Raw genomic sequence first — 16,407 nt, 5'->3', positions numbered from 1 at the left:
CCAGTCAGAGAGGAAAGCTTTTACTACCACTCTTTGGATTTTACCGCGAAGTGAACATCTAATCCAATTCACTATGGCATCTTGAATGCCAAGCGGCTGAACCCTCTTGACCAACCTCCCACGCAGGACCTTGTCAAATACCTTGCTAAAGTCCATGTAGACAACATCCACTTTCCTGGTAACCTCCTTGAAAAACTCTGTAAGATTGGTTAGACATAACTTACCATGCTGACTATCCTTAATCAGTTCGTCTATCCAAATACTCATCTATCTGGTCCCTTAGAATACCTTCTAATAACTTGCCCACTTCAATATCAGGTTCTATAATTTCCTGGCTTATTCTTAGAGCCTTTTTTAAACAACGGAACATCATTAGCTATCCTTCAATCCTCCGGCACCTTACTCATGGCCAAAGATGTTTTAAATATCTCTGCTAGGGCCCCTGTAATTTCTGCACCAGCCTCCCACAGGATCTGAGGGAACACCCTGTCAGGCCCTAGTGATTTATCCACACTAATGTGCCTCAGGATAGCAAACACCTCCTCCTCCGTAAGCTGTATAGGGCTCATGAACTTGCTGCCACTTCGCCTTACTTCTATAGACTCTGTCTCCATCTCCCGAGTAAATACAGATGCAAAAAATCCATTTAAGATCTCCCCCATCTCCTTCAGCTCCACACATAACCAATCTGATCTTCCAGAAGACCAATTTTGTCCCTTGCTATCCTTTTGCTATTAATATGTAGCATCTTAAAAAAGTATTCAGCTCCCACATCTATTTTTACATTTTGCAGTCTCATTTTCTAAATTTAAAATATATTGAAGTAATATTTTTTGAGCTAATCTACAAAACATTCTGCATCATGTCAAATCAGAAGAAAAATTCCAAAACCTGTTAACAATTTACTAAAAATTAAAAACCAGAATTGAAGCTGAAAAAGAATTCATCCCCTTTGTAATTACTATGCTAACTTTCCTCAAGAGTGATACTATATACCACTGTACTAACTCACCCAATTTGTTGATGTAGAAAATTGGAAGAAGACCTAAATAAATACACCCTTTCTTTGTAAGATCCAACAGAATGGTAGATTTTCAAAGACCAAACCAAAATGAAAATAAAAGAGCATTCAAGGAAATAATAGAGAAACACAAATCTGGGGAAGGATACAAGACTATCTTAAAGGCACTGAACATATTTCAGAGCTCAATGCAGTCCATCATGAAAAAGTGGAAAAAACATGAAACCGCAGCTACACTGCCTATGTCAGGGTGCCCCTCTAGACTTAGTTGACAGAGAAGAAAGGCACTTGTAAGAGAGGCTAATGTGATGCCAATAGTCACTCTGAGTGAGTTGTAGAAGTCAGTGGCTGTAACTGGAGATGAAGTTTATGGCTCCACAATCTCTAATGTCTTGCACAAAAAGGGTATTTATGGAAGTGCAACTTTTGGCCTCAATGCTAAACGGTATGTGTGTTATAAATCTAATACTGCACATCAGCCAGGTAACACTATCCCTACTGTAAAGGATGGTGGAGGTAGCATCATGCTATGGAGCTTTGCAGCAGCAGGGACTGGAAATCTGGTCAGGATTGATGGGAAGATGAATGCTGCTAAATACAGAGAGATCCTGGATAAAAACCTGATAGCCTCTGTCAGAAAGCTTAAACTGTGGAGGAAGTTAGTCTTTCAGCACGACAATGATCCAAAGCACTCTGCAGAGCAACAATGGAGGAGGCTTCAAATGAAGAAAATTGATGTCCTTGAGTGGCCCAGTCAGAGTCCTGATCTTAACCTGATCAAACATCTCTGGCAAGACCTCCAGATTGCTGCCCACCACTGCTCCCCAACTAACCTGGCACAGCTTGAACAATTTCACAAGGAGGAATGGACAAATCTTGCTCCATCACATTGTGCAAAGCCAATCCAAAGAGGTGACTGCCTGTGAGAGGTGGCTGAACTAAATACTGAATGAAAGGGATGAATACTTCTGAACTATTGACATTTCATTTTTTAGATTTTTAGTTATTCATGGTTTACAATTTTCCTTACTTATTGGGCTCTACTGTGGAAAAAAAAGAGCAAGTGACTCACAAATATAAATTCTCAGTTAAATTGATCAACATCCCTGGTTCTAACACTCATTCATGTGAACAAAGGGTTGGTGGCTGAATATTTTTATAAGGCACTGTATCTGTAGAAGTCCTTGGGATTCTTCTTCACCTTTTCTGCTAGAGTAACCTCGTGCCTTCTTTTAGTCCTCCTGATTTCCTTAAGTATTCTCTTGCATTTTTTATATTCCACAAGTACCTCATTTGTATCTACATGCCTATACCTGCCATGCATCTCCTCCTTTTTCCTAACCAGGGCCTCAATGTCTCTTGAAAACCAAGCTTCACTAAACCTGATGGCCTTGCCTTTCATTCTGAAACATACAAAATCTGTACTCTCAAAATTTAAGCTTTTAATGCCTCGCACTTAACACCTTTGCCAGAAAACAATCTGTCCGAACCCACACTTTATTTATTTATTGAGATACAGCTTGGATAGGCCCAACAATCCCGATTTAATCCTGACCTAATCACAGGACAATTTACAATGACCAAATAACCTGCCAATCAGTACATCTTTGGACTGTGGAAGGAAACCAGAGCAGCTGGAGCAAACTCATGTGGCCATGGGGAGAATGTACAAGCTCTCTGTAGTGTAAAACATTGTGCAAACCACTACACCACTGTGCCGTCCCAGACTAGAGGCAGTGTTCTGTCACCTGCCCTGTTTCATTCCCTAATAGGAGATCTAATATCACACTCTCTCTAGTTGGGACTTCTACAAACAAATTAAGGAAACTTCCCTGAACACATTTGACAAGCTCTTTCCCATCGAGTCCTTTTACAGTATGGGAGTCCCAGCCAATATGTGATAAGTTCAAATCACCTACTATCACAATCTTATGTTTCTTGAAACAGTCTGCAATATCTCTACAAATATACCTGTGGACTGTTGGTGTAAATGTTCAGGATATTGTTATGCCCTTTCACAAAGTGATCCTATTAAACTCACACATTAGCCTCTCAGACACTATAATCACCCATGCTTTAAAGTCATCCATCCCTAACTACTGCTTTAATTGGCCATGGATAGCAATGCCTTGCCTGTCTATATAAGGGAAGGCATCTGCATGGACTCGTACTGAAAGGGAGCTGTTTTCTAGCAGCTAGACTTTAGCCAAAACAAAGGATACTGTGATGTCATGCTAGGACATTAAAACCTACCTATAATGACAAATGGAGAAAGCAAAATAGTGTCAAACATCAGAGACATGTGCCTAGTTTCCATTTGTGTATTATTTGATGCATTTTTCACAGCACTAGGATTCTCATTTAGGGCAAATAACATCCTTCATTGTGCAGAGGTAAAGCATACTGATGCGATGGCTGATGGCATTACTGCACACTCTAAAAACTGCTTGCACTTGCTTCATTCAGCAAAACCTTGATCAGGATGTGATATTGACTAAGGCACACTCCTTAAAAACTTCACTAGCCTCACTGCAATGGAACACATGACTGTGAACAGATTAGGTGATTGCCAGAGAAACCATGTTATGCTGGCAATGTAGAATTGCTTACTATCTTATAATTATAATTGCTTGCTTGGTTTTCTCTTACAATTTTTATTAAGGCCACTGAGCTAGGAACTTCTACAATAGGCAGCGAAGAATGAGAGAGGTAACATGCTGAGATATATTTGCTCAATGTTGCCCATTCTCTAGGAGTTCCACTATGTGCAGGGTTCACTTTGTATTTTATGTATTTGATCCCTTTGTAGTGTAACATTTTGTAGTCTCACTCCATTACCATTTTCTTTTTCATTCTTCCTTCCTACATTTTTCCCCTACAATAAACTCCATTTGCCAACTTGTTAACACAACAACAAGCTCTTTGCATTCTCCTCACAACTTGCTAATCTACCTACCTTTGGCTCATCAGCAAATTTGGTTGCATTACACTCAGTCCCTTCATCCAAACAGTTAATATAGATTGATAACGGGTGAGGGTACTGCAATAACAAACGTGGCACCCCAACTAGCTACTGATTCTCAATCTGAAAGAGACCTTTTATTCTGACTTTGTTTTCTGCTAGCATTTATTTATTCAGAGATACAGCAGGGAATAGGCCCTTCTGGTCCTTTGAGATGACAACCCCAATTTAACCCTAATCTAATCACGGGACAATTTACAATGACCAATTAACCTACCTGGTACATCTTTAGATTGTAGGAGGAAACTGGAGCACCTGGGGGAAAACCCATGCATTCCAAGGGCTGGACATACAAAGACCCCTTACAGAGGTCGGAAGAGTGGGAACAAAGGAGGCGTTTTCTGGTTGGCTGCTGGTGACTAGTGGTTTCCACAGGGGTTGGTGTTGGGATCACTTCTTTTCACATTGCTTATCAACAACTTGGATGAAGAAATTGATGGTCAAGTTTGCAGATGATATGATAGGTGGAAGGGCATGTAGTGCTGAGGAAGCAGGGTGTCTGCAAAAAGAGAGATTGGGGGATTGGGCAAAGAAGTGGCAGATGGAATATAATGTAGGGAAGTGCATGGTTATGCAATTTGGCAGAAGGAATAAAGGTGTGGACTATTTTGTAAATGGGGAGAAAATTCAAAGAGGTGCAGAGGGACTTGGGACATCATGCAAAATTCCCTAAAGTTTAACTTGCAGGTTGAGTCAGTAGTAAGGTAGGCAAATGCAATGCTTGCACTCACTTCAATAGGAATAGAATACAAAAGCAAGGATGTAATGCTGAGACTTTATAAGGCATTGGTCAGGCCTCACTTGGAGTATTGTGAGCAGTTTTGGGCCTCTTATCTAAGAAAGGAAGTGCTGACATAGAAGTCCAGATAAAGTTCATGAGAATGATCCCAGAAATGAAAGGGTTACATATGAGGAATGTTTGATGCTCCGGGCCTGTACTTGTTGTGGTTTAGAAGAATGAGGGAGGGATCTCATTGAAACATATCGAATATTGAAAGGTCTGGATAGAGTGGATGTGGAGAGGATGTTTTCTATAGTGGGGGAGTCTAAGACCAGAGGGCACAGCCTCAGAATTGAGGGACATCCATTTAGAATAGACATGTGGAAAAATTTCTTTAGCCAGAAGGTGGTGAATCTGTGGAATTTTTTGCCACAGACTGCTGTGCAGCTCCAATTCACTGGGTATATATTTAAGGCAGAGGCTGATAGGTTCTTGGTTAATCAGGGTGTCAAACGTTACAGGAACAAGTCAGGAGAATGGGGTTGAGAGGGATAATAAATCAGCCATGATGTAATGGTGGCGCAGACTCGATGGACCAAATGGCTGAATTCTGCTTCTAGGTCTTAACAGCTGCCAGGACTGAAGTTCGAACTCCAACGACCCGAACTGTAATAGCGTCACACTAACAACTACACTGCACTGGCACTCCACTGCTGCCAGAAAAAGGAGTACAAGCGCCACCTCTCACATATACTCCTTTTCTGGGCTTGTTAACATGCTAGTTTAAAAAAAAAGTTCTACTGAATATAATTTAGAAATTGAGCTCTTTTTAATAAACTGTGATTAATCAAGTGTGCTGCGATTAAACAACATTATTGTCATTGGATCATGCAACTAACAGGATAGTAAGTTGGCAACTAGATGGAAGTCAGTTTTTTTAAAATATCCTGCTGAGCAAGATTGGAAGGAGCAGTGTCACTATTAATGTGGTAGGCAAAGAACAGATAAGCAATAATGATAGTATACAGAATACCACACTAAGACAGAAGATGGCGTTGTTGAGTTACAGCAATATTATGTGGGCAGCAAACAAAAGTACTAACTATTCCATTATTTATATTTTTTCTGGACTATGATCACTGCAATCCTCAGCCTGTAATTTCCTTTTGGAAGTTGTTGTGGCATCCTGAAGGATTTAGTAAACTGGACTCTTGAGAATGCAGGTCTGGAGTTGGGCCGGACTGAAACTTCTGGCCAGATCAAAATGGTGAGGCCCATTCCCGAGAGTGAAAACAGACCGATGTTTTGCCGATTTAAGCAGCAAGCCAGATTTAAAAGATCAAAGTTTTGAGGCCGAGAGTGAACAAAAAACCGGTGTTCAGCTCACTACTCCGAGAGGGATTACTTGCCTTAGCATTGAACTGGCTCCATGGCTGTGGACTCACTTTTAGGGACACTGTGGTTCATGTTCTGTTTGTTATTTGTTTACTTATTTTATTGTTTGCACAATTTGTACCTTTTCTCTCCCACCTCCACACACATTGGGTGCTTTACAGTCTTTGTTATGTAGGCTTTTTTTTAGTGGGGTCTATTGTGTTTCTTTGTTTTGTGGCTGCCTGCAAGGAGATGAATTGCAACGTTCTATGTAGTGTACATACTTGATAATAAATGTTCTTTGAAGTGCTTTATGGATGGAGTGAAACTTAACTGTTTTTAGATTAACTCACAGCAAATGCCCTGAATTAGAAGCCCACATGCTTACCTCAAGCAGTAAAAGTGTCTCTTGCTCGGTCCACTCTCGTGTAGCACTAGCAGCTGCTTTACTCTGGGGTAGAAAATAGAAGTAAAATGCGCATATAGTCAGGGTAACTTCCCATTTTTATGGACACTACCACACCAAAGCACCAAAGGAGGATTCATAATAATAAGTTACCTTGAAATGCTGAAACACCTATCATGCATTAAATTTGTAAAAAGTAAGATCCCACAAATTGCTAATTACACAAGCTTGGGGAACAGCACCTTATTTTCAAAACAGGTACATTCCTCATTCACTGCAGTCAATAATTTCAGGTGATCAGTTGTTCCAGCCTTGTGCTTCACATTCTGGTATTCAACTTTTTTACTCCCTTCTGGAAATGTCAGGCTTTATTCATCTATTTAGATTTCCTCTCAACACACCTTTTGTTGTTCACCAGCCTCTGCCACCTTCTTTCAGTTGGCACAACCACCGCATACCATTCAATCGCTTTTGGTTTCGATCTCCATATTCTCTACCCCACCCCCAGTATCTCTGCAATTTAAAATTTGTTTTACTTATATTTTTTTACTAATTCAGAAATTCTAATTCAGGTCATTCACCTGAAATAGCAACACTGTTTCTCTCTCCTCAGATGCCGCCTGACTTGCTAGTGCTGACTATGTGGTTTATTTTTGGCAAAAAGAGAGAAATGTTGGGTTAAACTTGAGGCAATCTTCTGCTGCTCTTCCAAAAGATTCAAGCGCTGCAGACAAAATAGCTTGTGTCTGAAATAGAATGATTCTATAAAATTTTAGAAGGGAGCACAGAAATACATCTCTAAGACTGTAGACCAAATTTCCATTTTCAAAACAATAAGACTAAGAATACTTGTTTGTTAAAACTCTTTCTAAAGGTCCTTACAAGAAATTAGTACGAATTAAGTACTAATTCAACTCATTGTTGTTCCTTTCCTCGCCCTGCGGTGCATCGGACAGCAACCTTGCCGTTTCTTCAGCACTTTTTTGTCTGTTTTTTCATGAGGCCGAGTTGCTAGCTTGACATTCAACCCAGCATAGCTGGAAAGCATGCAAGGAGCCGGCCGGATTTGAACCTCCGGTGCAGATGGCACTGTGCCACCAGCCGGATAATTCAACTCATATGAAAGATGAAAAACTAGCTTTTATGGGGCATGTTTGGGGAAAATGAACCTACGGGTCCCTTTCCTCTTCTCCTCTATCTCCAGCTAATTAAGTGACAAATCATTAGAGGAGATGAATGCAAATCTTGGATCAGCTTGAAACACTGGCTTACCTTAGAAGGAATATTTTTCTTTGCATACATATCTGTACGTAGTCCAAAATTCTGCATATCAGGAGCCTTCTCTTTGTTCTTATCAGGAAAATTAAGCATTTGCTGGGATGCAGATGTCTGCCAAAATTATAACAAATTAATGCAAATTTCCAAATTTTTCCACTTGCTTTAAAATGTTTGTACCAAGAATGCATTTTGATCAGTTTCCAAACCCATTCAAAATGCCAGCAGAGGGGGCTAAATGGAACTAGTTTCATTAAGATATTAACCAAAGCGTACAGCCCTCCGCTTTATATCTTTGGAGACTTTTATGTTTACAAAGACTGACCTGTGGAGCTTTGGGTTGAAGAGGCACGAGGCCAGAAGGTGTATCTGCAAGCACATGAAAATGTGACGTTGGGGGAGGACCCATAGGTGTTGGTCGACTCTCTGCATCTACTTGGTAATTAATAAGTCCCCATTGCTCAAGAAAAGCATGCACCCTGCAGACAACCAAGAAATATCAAAATAAATGGTAGATTTATTTATTTAGAATGTGTCTTTGTGCAGCCACAAACAGATATAATTCATCAAGGTGTGAAACAACTATCATGAAGGAGGAAGTAGCTAGCATAAATCTGACGAACAACCAAGTTTGTGAAACAATTACTGCTTAGTTAAAAGGCACTAAAAAGTAGATTTCCTGTGCTACTGCGCAAAGTAACGTGGAAAGCTTAATTTACGAAGAGAATTTCAGATCTCAGCAGGGAAAGAGTACTGCTTTACATTACACATGCCCATTTTTGCACAGCTGTACTTAAGCACACAAATATCTGAACATGTTACTTCTTAATGCTGTGTTCTGGTCACACTTTTGTGTAAATTTTACACAATTTACACAACAGGGATTGCTGAGGAGGGGAGGGGTTTTATTGTGTCTTGGAGAAGATTTACACTACTTTAGGATGAGGTATGTGATGAAGGTAGCAGGATGACTATCCATCTGATTTGGTTGGTAAAATTGCAACATTCAATGATCCGGTTATACTTCCATGCTGAATAAACTCTATAGCAGCCTTTTGTATTTTCTATTTGAAAAATAAACTTTACTCATAAAAATATAAGAAATACAAAAGTAACACATGGTTTTCTTTACAATTCAAGGTGTTCAGTTTATATATTCATTTGTGTTATTAAGTCCATATATTTGTCATGTTCACACATCCTATGTACAATGCAGCGTTGTCACTAACGTGGTCGCTTTGGAAGAGGCCACATCCATGGCACATACACCAATTGTTTGAAAATGCTTTTCCACTGAGTTTAGCCCCTTAATATCTAGTGGTGGTAGGACTACAGACTACAGTCTTTCCTCACAAATTCTTTGTGTTGGCTGAACCAAGTTTCGTTGAGCATGTACTCTAGCAGCCTGGAATGTGCCAGGCTGCAGCATTCCCTGCAAAGGCATCTTGTTTTGCAGCAAGACCAAAGTGTGTGATAGTCATTCAGTACTACTTGATGGTTCTCTTGGTATGCACCCTTGAATACAGCCAATAGACCAAAGATCTGTTACACAGCTGGGATAAACCTTTACAAGAATTTGCATCCTTTTCCAGACCTCCTTTGCAAATGCACAGTCCAATAAGTAGATTATCATTTTGTCCTCATCATAGCTGTCCTGGGCTAGTTTCAAAATGGACCACATCACAGATTTCCTTCAGTGACTCCCTGAGTACATTAATGAACCAGCTGGGTTTTCACAGTAACCTGTTAGCTTTACATGGGATTACGAAGTTCTTTAAATAGATGTTAACAGTTCTTGTTTATTACATACCTCATTATTGCACAGACATCCCCTGCCAGATTCCGGCGACATGCTGTTGACGTGAGGTACTCCTGTGGATTCAGACGGTACGTGTCAATCATGAAATTACGATAGGCAAGGTAACTGGGGAAGAACAGGATTAAAAAGATAGTTGAACCATCAATTTTAAAATAACATCACCATTAAGAGACTTCATAAGTCTAACCACATCTGTCCCAGTACTTTAGAACCAGCTTGCACAGGGTACTCTGCAACACCTCAGCACAGCCTCTGCAGATTGAAATTAACCAAGCTAGTTAGATTCCTTGTCATATGAACTCACCTTTCACCAATTGGTATGTGGGAAACGTCAAGTCAACTAACCCACTTGAATCTATTTCAGCTTCTTCATTGGTCTGTTCTGTGATCAATTTTCCCTGGGTGCTCCAATTTCCTCCCACATCCCAAAGACATGTGAGTTGGTAGGTGATTTGGCCACTGTTAAATGCTCTTAGTGTGAATGTGAGCGGGAGAATCTGGGGGGAGTTGATGGGAATAGAGTCATAAAACACTACAGCACAGAAACAGACCTTTCCATCAATCTAGTCTGTGCCAAACCATTAATCTGCCATTAATATGAGATACAATAGGTTACTGAGAAAAATAGTGGGAAATAGGATTGCTCTGAGTCGGCAGAAATTCAATGCCTGATGTCATATGAAAAGCCTACCCACCTGTCTCTTATCTTTTAGCTGCAAGATGTACTTGTCCTTACTCAGCTTCATTTATTATTAATTTGAACCAATAATTTTTCAGTTAAATTATAATGCCTGCCTTTGAAAGAGGTAATTGTATGTTCAGAATACATTATATGACAGACTATAACAATACATATGGAGTTTGGCTGACCTCCTTAATGTTGCAGTAAGCAGCAAATTGAAAGGTGATGACATCGGCAGCAACATGACTTTGATATGGCCCTGATTCCAAGAAGCTGAGGTGACCATGAACCTGACCTCACCTCCATAGAAATGTATTACAGGCACGCATAAGATTGCATCTGAGATCTCAGATTCCAATGAGGACAAAGAACGCAGCTTGATCATTAGCTCTTTAAATAGCATGGTTTCAGAAGTCTCCCCACCTCCCCCAAGACCAGTCAGGAGGCAAATTCTGTGTATTGATGACATCTTGCGATTCATTGGATTCAAAATATGGAACATGCTGTTTGCTTACTAAACAATGTTTACAATAAACAAACTACACTACTGCCCAGATTGTGGGATCAAGGTGCTAGTAACTGGGCTTGTCTCGTGCTTTATGCTGACCAACTAATACTTTGAAATGTTGTTCATGCCTGAGAAGGTGTAAATTGCTATGTTCCTCTTAAGATGATATCTAACCCATTCAATTCAAACTTATTGTGAAACAGGAGGACATTCAGCACATCAGGTCCATGCTAGCTCCCAGCAGAGCAATCCCATCAGTACCATTCCCTTTTCTCTTGTTTCCCAGCAACTTATTTTCTCTCACATGCTCATGAACTCTCTCTTTGATTCTTCTGTCACTTACCTACACTAAAGGGTAATTTATGGTGGGAATTTAACCCACCAACATGTATTTGGGCATTGGGAAGAAACATGATCATGGGGTGAATGTCTCTTCTCCACATAGTGATTGCTGAAGGTTAGGATCAAACCTGGGACACTAAGTGCTGCATCACCATATATCACTATCCTGACATAATGCTACTTTGAATAAAACAAGCTTACGCAACTTTAAAGTTTCGGTAGCGACAGTCATGATACTAATAAAAGAAACAAAGGTGCACTTTGGACTCCTGTTCATGAGGACTTGATATCTGAATACCCACTCTTGTAGTATTGCTGTAATTAAATGAAAAATACATGCACAGCAGAACCTAATTAGTTTTGCATCTTTGACTTTGAAGTTCATATAATGACACACTGAAATGGGAGAATTACAAACTGGTGAATTGGTGTTATGCCATTTAATTTCATTCATGTTTCATTATTCATTTTATCTGAAGTCCTCAAATGTATTGCAGGCCTGGAAACCAGTCTTAGCTAATTAATATGTTCTTTAGAAACCACAACGATTTATCTATTAACTAAATACTTACATCTCCGGGGTTTTGGATTTATTTTTCCCATTGAAGAATTCTGGGAGAGCTCGACGCTCAATGGCATGGACGCTGTTGAGAATAATAACAACAATAATTGAGATTTTCTTGAAATTGTTGACTACTACTCTGTACAGTTGGGCCTCCCAAAAAGGTATAATTATATCTTCCAATGGAAGCCCCAAATCTTCTCAATTTAAATGTGGAGTTTTTTTTAATGTCTTGTGGCGACCCACTTTCTGTGCAGGCAAACTGGCTCACAAATAGCCAGCGCACGGGGGGAGACTTTGGTAATGCACCTCCGACGTCATTTCCGCCCGGAGAGGGCGGGCGCTAGGGATTTAAATGCCAGCACCGCAAAGTTTGAATAAACTAGTCTCGAAACGTGTCGTTATTTCAGCGCTGTGTGTAGCACATCGCTACATTGGTGACCCCGACGGTCCAAATGGGATTTGGACCGAAGATGACTGACTCTTCATCTGTTCACGCAGTTTTGCTAAAACTGCCGACTTTCTGGACGCTGCGACCACGCGTGTGGTTTAGCCAAGCAGAAGCCCAGTTCCAGATTCGGTAGATCTCTTCTGATTCCACGCGTTACTACCACGTGGTGAGTGCCCTTGACCAGCAGACGGCCACCCAGGTTGCGGATTTCATACAGTCGCCCCCGGAAGAAGGCAAATATGAAGCATTCAAAGTGCTGCTCATTGGTACCTGTGGCCTCTCATGGCGTGAGCGGGGTGCCCGCCTGCTTCACCTGGACGGTTTGGGAGACAGACTGCCGTCAGCATTGATGAACGAGATGCTGTCGCTGGCCGACGGACACAAGCCCTGCCTCATGTTCAAGCAAGCATTCCTGGAGCAACTGCCCGAGGACATACATCTGCTGCTGGCCAACACAGATTTCAGCGACCCCCGGAAGGTGGCAGCCCGGGCAGACGTGCTGTGGAAAGCCAAGAGGGAGAGCGTGGCATCCGTCAGTCAAATTGCCAGGCCACGCGCCCAACAGCAGACCAGACCAGGCCCGGCAGGGGGGCACACACAACACAGAGGCAGGAGTGAGGAGGCCAGTGAACAGTGGTGTTTCTACCACCACGGTGGGGCACAAAAGCCCGCCATTGTCGCCCGCCCTGCAAGGGCCAGGGCCAGCTGCTGCTAATGACTATGGCGGCAGGCCACCAGATCAGCCACTTGTACGTCTGGGACAAACAGTCGGGACACCGCTTCTTGGTCGACACCGGAGCGGAGATCTGCGTCTTGCCCCCGAACGGGGTACGACACCCGCAACAGGAAGCCAGGACCCACCCTGAGGGCCGCAAACGGCAGCACGATACGGACCTACGGCACCCGCACAGTGGAGCTGCAGTTCGGCGCCAGCCAGTTCACGTGGGACTTCACACTGGCCGCCGTGGCCCAACCACTCCTGGGGGCAGACTTCTTGCGAGCTCACAGACTGCTGGTCGACTTGCAAGGGAAAAGACTGGTACATGCCGAGACTTTCCAGACATTCTCCCTGGGTGAAGCCAAGTTGCCGGCCCCACACCTGGACTCCATCACGCTGTCGGACAACGAATTCACCAGAATCCTGGCGGACTTCCCATCGATTCTGGCACCGCAGTTCACGGCAGCCATCCCCAGACACGGGGTACAGTACCACATTCCGACCCAGGGACCACCCCTCCACGCCCGCGCACGAAGGCTCCCCCCGGAAAAGCTCCGCCTGGCGAAGGAGGAGTTCAAGAGGATGGAGGAATTGGGGATCGTACGGAGGTCCGACAGCCCATGGGCCTCCCCCCTGCACGTGGTGCCCAAAGCAGCTGGGGGTTGGAGACCATGTGGCGACTACCGCAGACTGAACGAGGCTACCACTCCAGACTGCTACCCCGTGCCGCACATACAGGACTTTGCAGCAAACCTGCACGGGGCAAGAATCTTTTTCAAAGTAGACCTCGTCCGGGGTGTTAGGGTTAATGTTAGGGTTAATTCGAGACTGCCATTACAGGTCAGGAGTGGCTCACGTAATGCGAGAGAGGGGGGAAGCGAAACTGGGGATTCCGCTACACCAAAACTACCAGTGTCACGCGATTCAGTAAACAAAAGAAACAGGTAACTCGTGAGTGTATGGCAGCGGGCCAATAAGATGGACACAAGTGCCCGATATTACCTAATATGTAGCGGGGGGTTGTGCTGGGGGGAAAAGGGATATAAATAAGAGCAGATTGTAAGGGGAAGTCGGAACGCGCCTTCTCCAGCGACTCCGTCGATTCGCTGTGCCAGTTACGGATTCTGCAATAAACCCAAGTTTTGTAATATTCCGGTGTTGGTTGTCTCTCTTCCTAAACGAACACAGGGCAGAATTTCAAGCCCAACATTCGGGGATACCATCAAATCCCGGTGCACCCTGAAGACATCCCCAAAACAGCACTCATCACCCCGTTCGGCCTGTTCGAGTTCCTCCGAATACCGTTCGGCCTGAAGAATGCCGCACAGACATTCCAGCGGCTAATGGACGCAGTGGGACGCAACCTGGACTTTGCGTTCCTCTATTTGGACGACATCCTTATAGCCAGCAGTTGTCGTCAGGAGCATCTGTCCCACCTCCGCCAGCTCTACTCCCGCCTGAGTGATTTCGGCCTCACGATCAACCCGGCCAAGTGCCAGTTCGGTCTCGATACCATCGACTTCCTGGGCCACAGGATTACCGAAGACGGGGCAACACCTCTGCCTGCCAAGGTAGACGCGATCCGCCACTTTGCCCGGCCCAACATGGTCAAAGGCCTGCAGGAGTTGGTTGGTATGGTGAACTTCTACCACCATTCCCTCCCCTCAGTAGCCCGTATCATGCGCCCTTTGTACACCCTGATGTCGGGTAAAGGCAAGGACATTACTTGGGACGAGGAGGCCGTGGCCGCTTTCGTTAAAGCCAAGGAAGCCTAGGCAGATGCCGCGATGCTGGTGCACCCCAGAACGGACGTTCCGACCACCCTCATGGTGGACGCATCCAACACAGCAGTCGGTGGGGTGCTGGAGCAGCTCATCGAGGGGCGCTGGCAACCCCTGGCATTCTTCAGCAAGCACCTACGACCACCCGAACTCAAGTACAGTGCCTTCGACCGGGAGCTGTTGGCACTGTATCTGGCAATCCGGCATTTCAGGTACTTCTTAGAAGGCAGGCCGTTCGCCGTGTTCATGGACCACAAACAATTGACCTTCGCGTTCACGAAGGTGTCCTATCCCTGGTCGGCTCGCCAGCAGTGACATCTGTCCTACATCTCCGAGTACACGATGGACATCCAGCATGTCTCGGGGAAGGACAACGTCGTGGCGGACGCACTCTCCAGACCAGCTGTCCAGGCCCTGTCCCTGGGGGTGGACTATGCAGCACTGGCGGAGGCGCAGCAGGCAGATGACGAGATGCCCAGCTACAGGACCACAGTCTCGGGTTTGCAGCTGCAGGACTTTCTCATAAGCCCAGGTGATAGGACCCTCCTGTGCGACGTGGCTACCGGCCAACCTTGCCCCATCGTCCCGGCAGCCTGGAGGCGGCGGGTTTTCGACTCCATACACGGTTTGGCGCACCCATCTATCAGGACAACCATCCGGCTGGTCTCCAGCAAGTTCGCGTGGCACGGACTTCGCAAGCAGGTCAGTGAATGGGCCAGAACGTGCGCGCAGTGCCAAACAGCCAAGGTGCAGCGGCACACTAAAGCCCCGCCGCAGCAGTTCGAACCCACCCACCGGAGGTTCGACCACATTCATGTGGATGTCGTGGGTCCCCTACCAGTGTCCCGAGGAGCGCGGTACCTCCTAACGATGGTAGACCGGTTCACAAGGTGGCCAGAGGCGGTCCCGCTCACCGACACATCTGCCAATTCCTGCGCCCGAGCACTGATCGTAACCTGGGTAGCACGCTTCGGGGTACCGGCCCACATTACCTCCGACAGAGGCGCCCAGTTCACCTCCAGCCTGTGGTCGGCTCTGGCCAGCCTGTTGGGAACGCAGCTGCACCACACAACTGCCTACCACCCACAGTCGAACGGACTGGTGGAACGCTTCCACCGTCACTTGAAGTCGGCTCTCATGGCCCACCTGAGAGGACCTAACTGGGTGGACGAGCTTCCCTGAGTCTGCTTGGAATTCGTACAGCACCCAAAGAGGATCTGCACGCCTCGTTGGCCAAGTTGGTGTATGGCGCACCCCTGGCCGTCCCAGGAGAGTTCATACCAGCCCCAAGGGGGCAAGAAGAAGAACCCGCAGCAGTCCTGGACAGGCTACGTGAAAGGCTCGGCAACCTGGCCCCCGTACCAACTTCTCAGCATGGATGGACCCCAACCCATGTACCCAAAGACCTGCAAAACTGTTAGTTTGTGTTTGTACGAAGGGGCGGACACCGGGTGCCGCTACAGCGGCCGTATGAGGGGCCGTTCAAGGTGATCAACAACAACGGGTCCACGTACGTTCTGGACATCGGGGGTTAAAGAGGAGGTTTTCACAGTGGACCGACTCAAACCAGCCCATGTGGACTTGGCGCAGCCGGTCGAGGTTCAGGCACCGCGGTGCAGAGGCAGACCTCCCAAACAGAGGCTGATCCAGACTGTGGACATTGGGAGGTGTATCGCTGGTTCTGGGGGGGGGGGGGTTATGTGGTGACCCACTTTCTGCGCAGGC

At 44.9% G+C, this 16,407-nt stretch overlaps 1 protein-coding gene across 4 annotated transcripts in view; it reads right to left on the bottom strand.

Annotated features, from left to right (window-relative positions):
* The window catches only part of LOC140741189 (SWI/SNF complex subunit SMARCC2-like), a 112,403-nt gene that overhangs the window by 29,583 nt on the left and 66,413 nt on the right, over positions 1 to 16,407 (bottom strand). For all 4 annotated transcript variants that reach the window (XM_073071073.1, XM_073071074.1, XM_073071076.1 and 1 more), the window contains exons 15-19: positions 11,743 to 11,814; positions 9,630 to 9,743; positions 8,145 to 8,298; positions 7,817 to 7,933; positions 6,527 to 6,589 (exon numbers count right to left, since the gene is read on the bottom strand). In XM_073071073.1, coding sequence (XP_072927174.1) covers positions 6,527 to 6,589; positions 7,817 to 7,933; positions 8,145 to 8,298; positions 9,630 to 9,743; positions 11,743 to 11,814 — 520 coding nt within the window. The remainder of the gene's footprint in view (positions 1 to 6,526; positions 6,590 to 7,816; positions 7,934 to 8,144; positions 8,299 to 9,629; positions 9,744 to 11,742; positions 11,815 to 16,407) is intronic.

This window comes from Hemitrygon akajei, chromosome 18, assembly GCF_048418815.1.
Source record: "Hemitrygon akajei chromosome 18, sHemAka1.3, whole genome shotgun sequence".
Classification (NCBI taxonomy): Eukaryota; Metazoa; Chordata; class Chondrichthyes; order Myliobatiformes; family Dasyatidae; genus Hemitrygon; species Hemitrygon akajei.
This window is presented reverse-complemented; position numbering and strand designations above follow the sequence as displayed.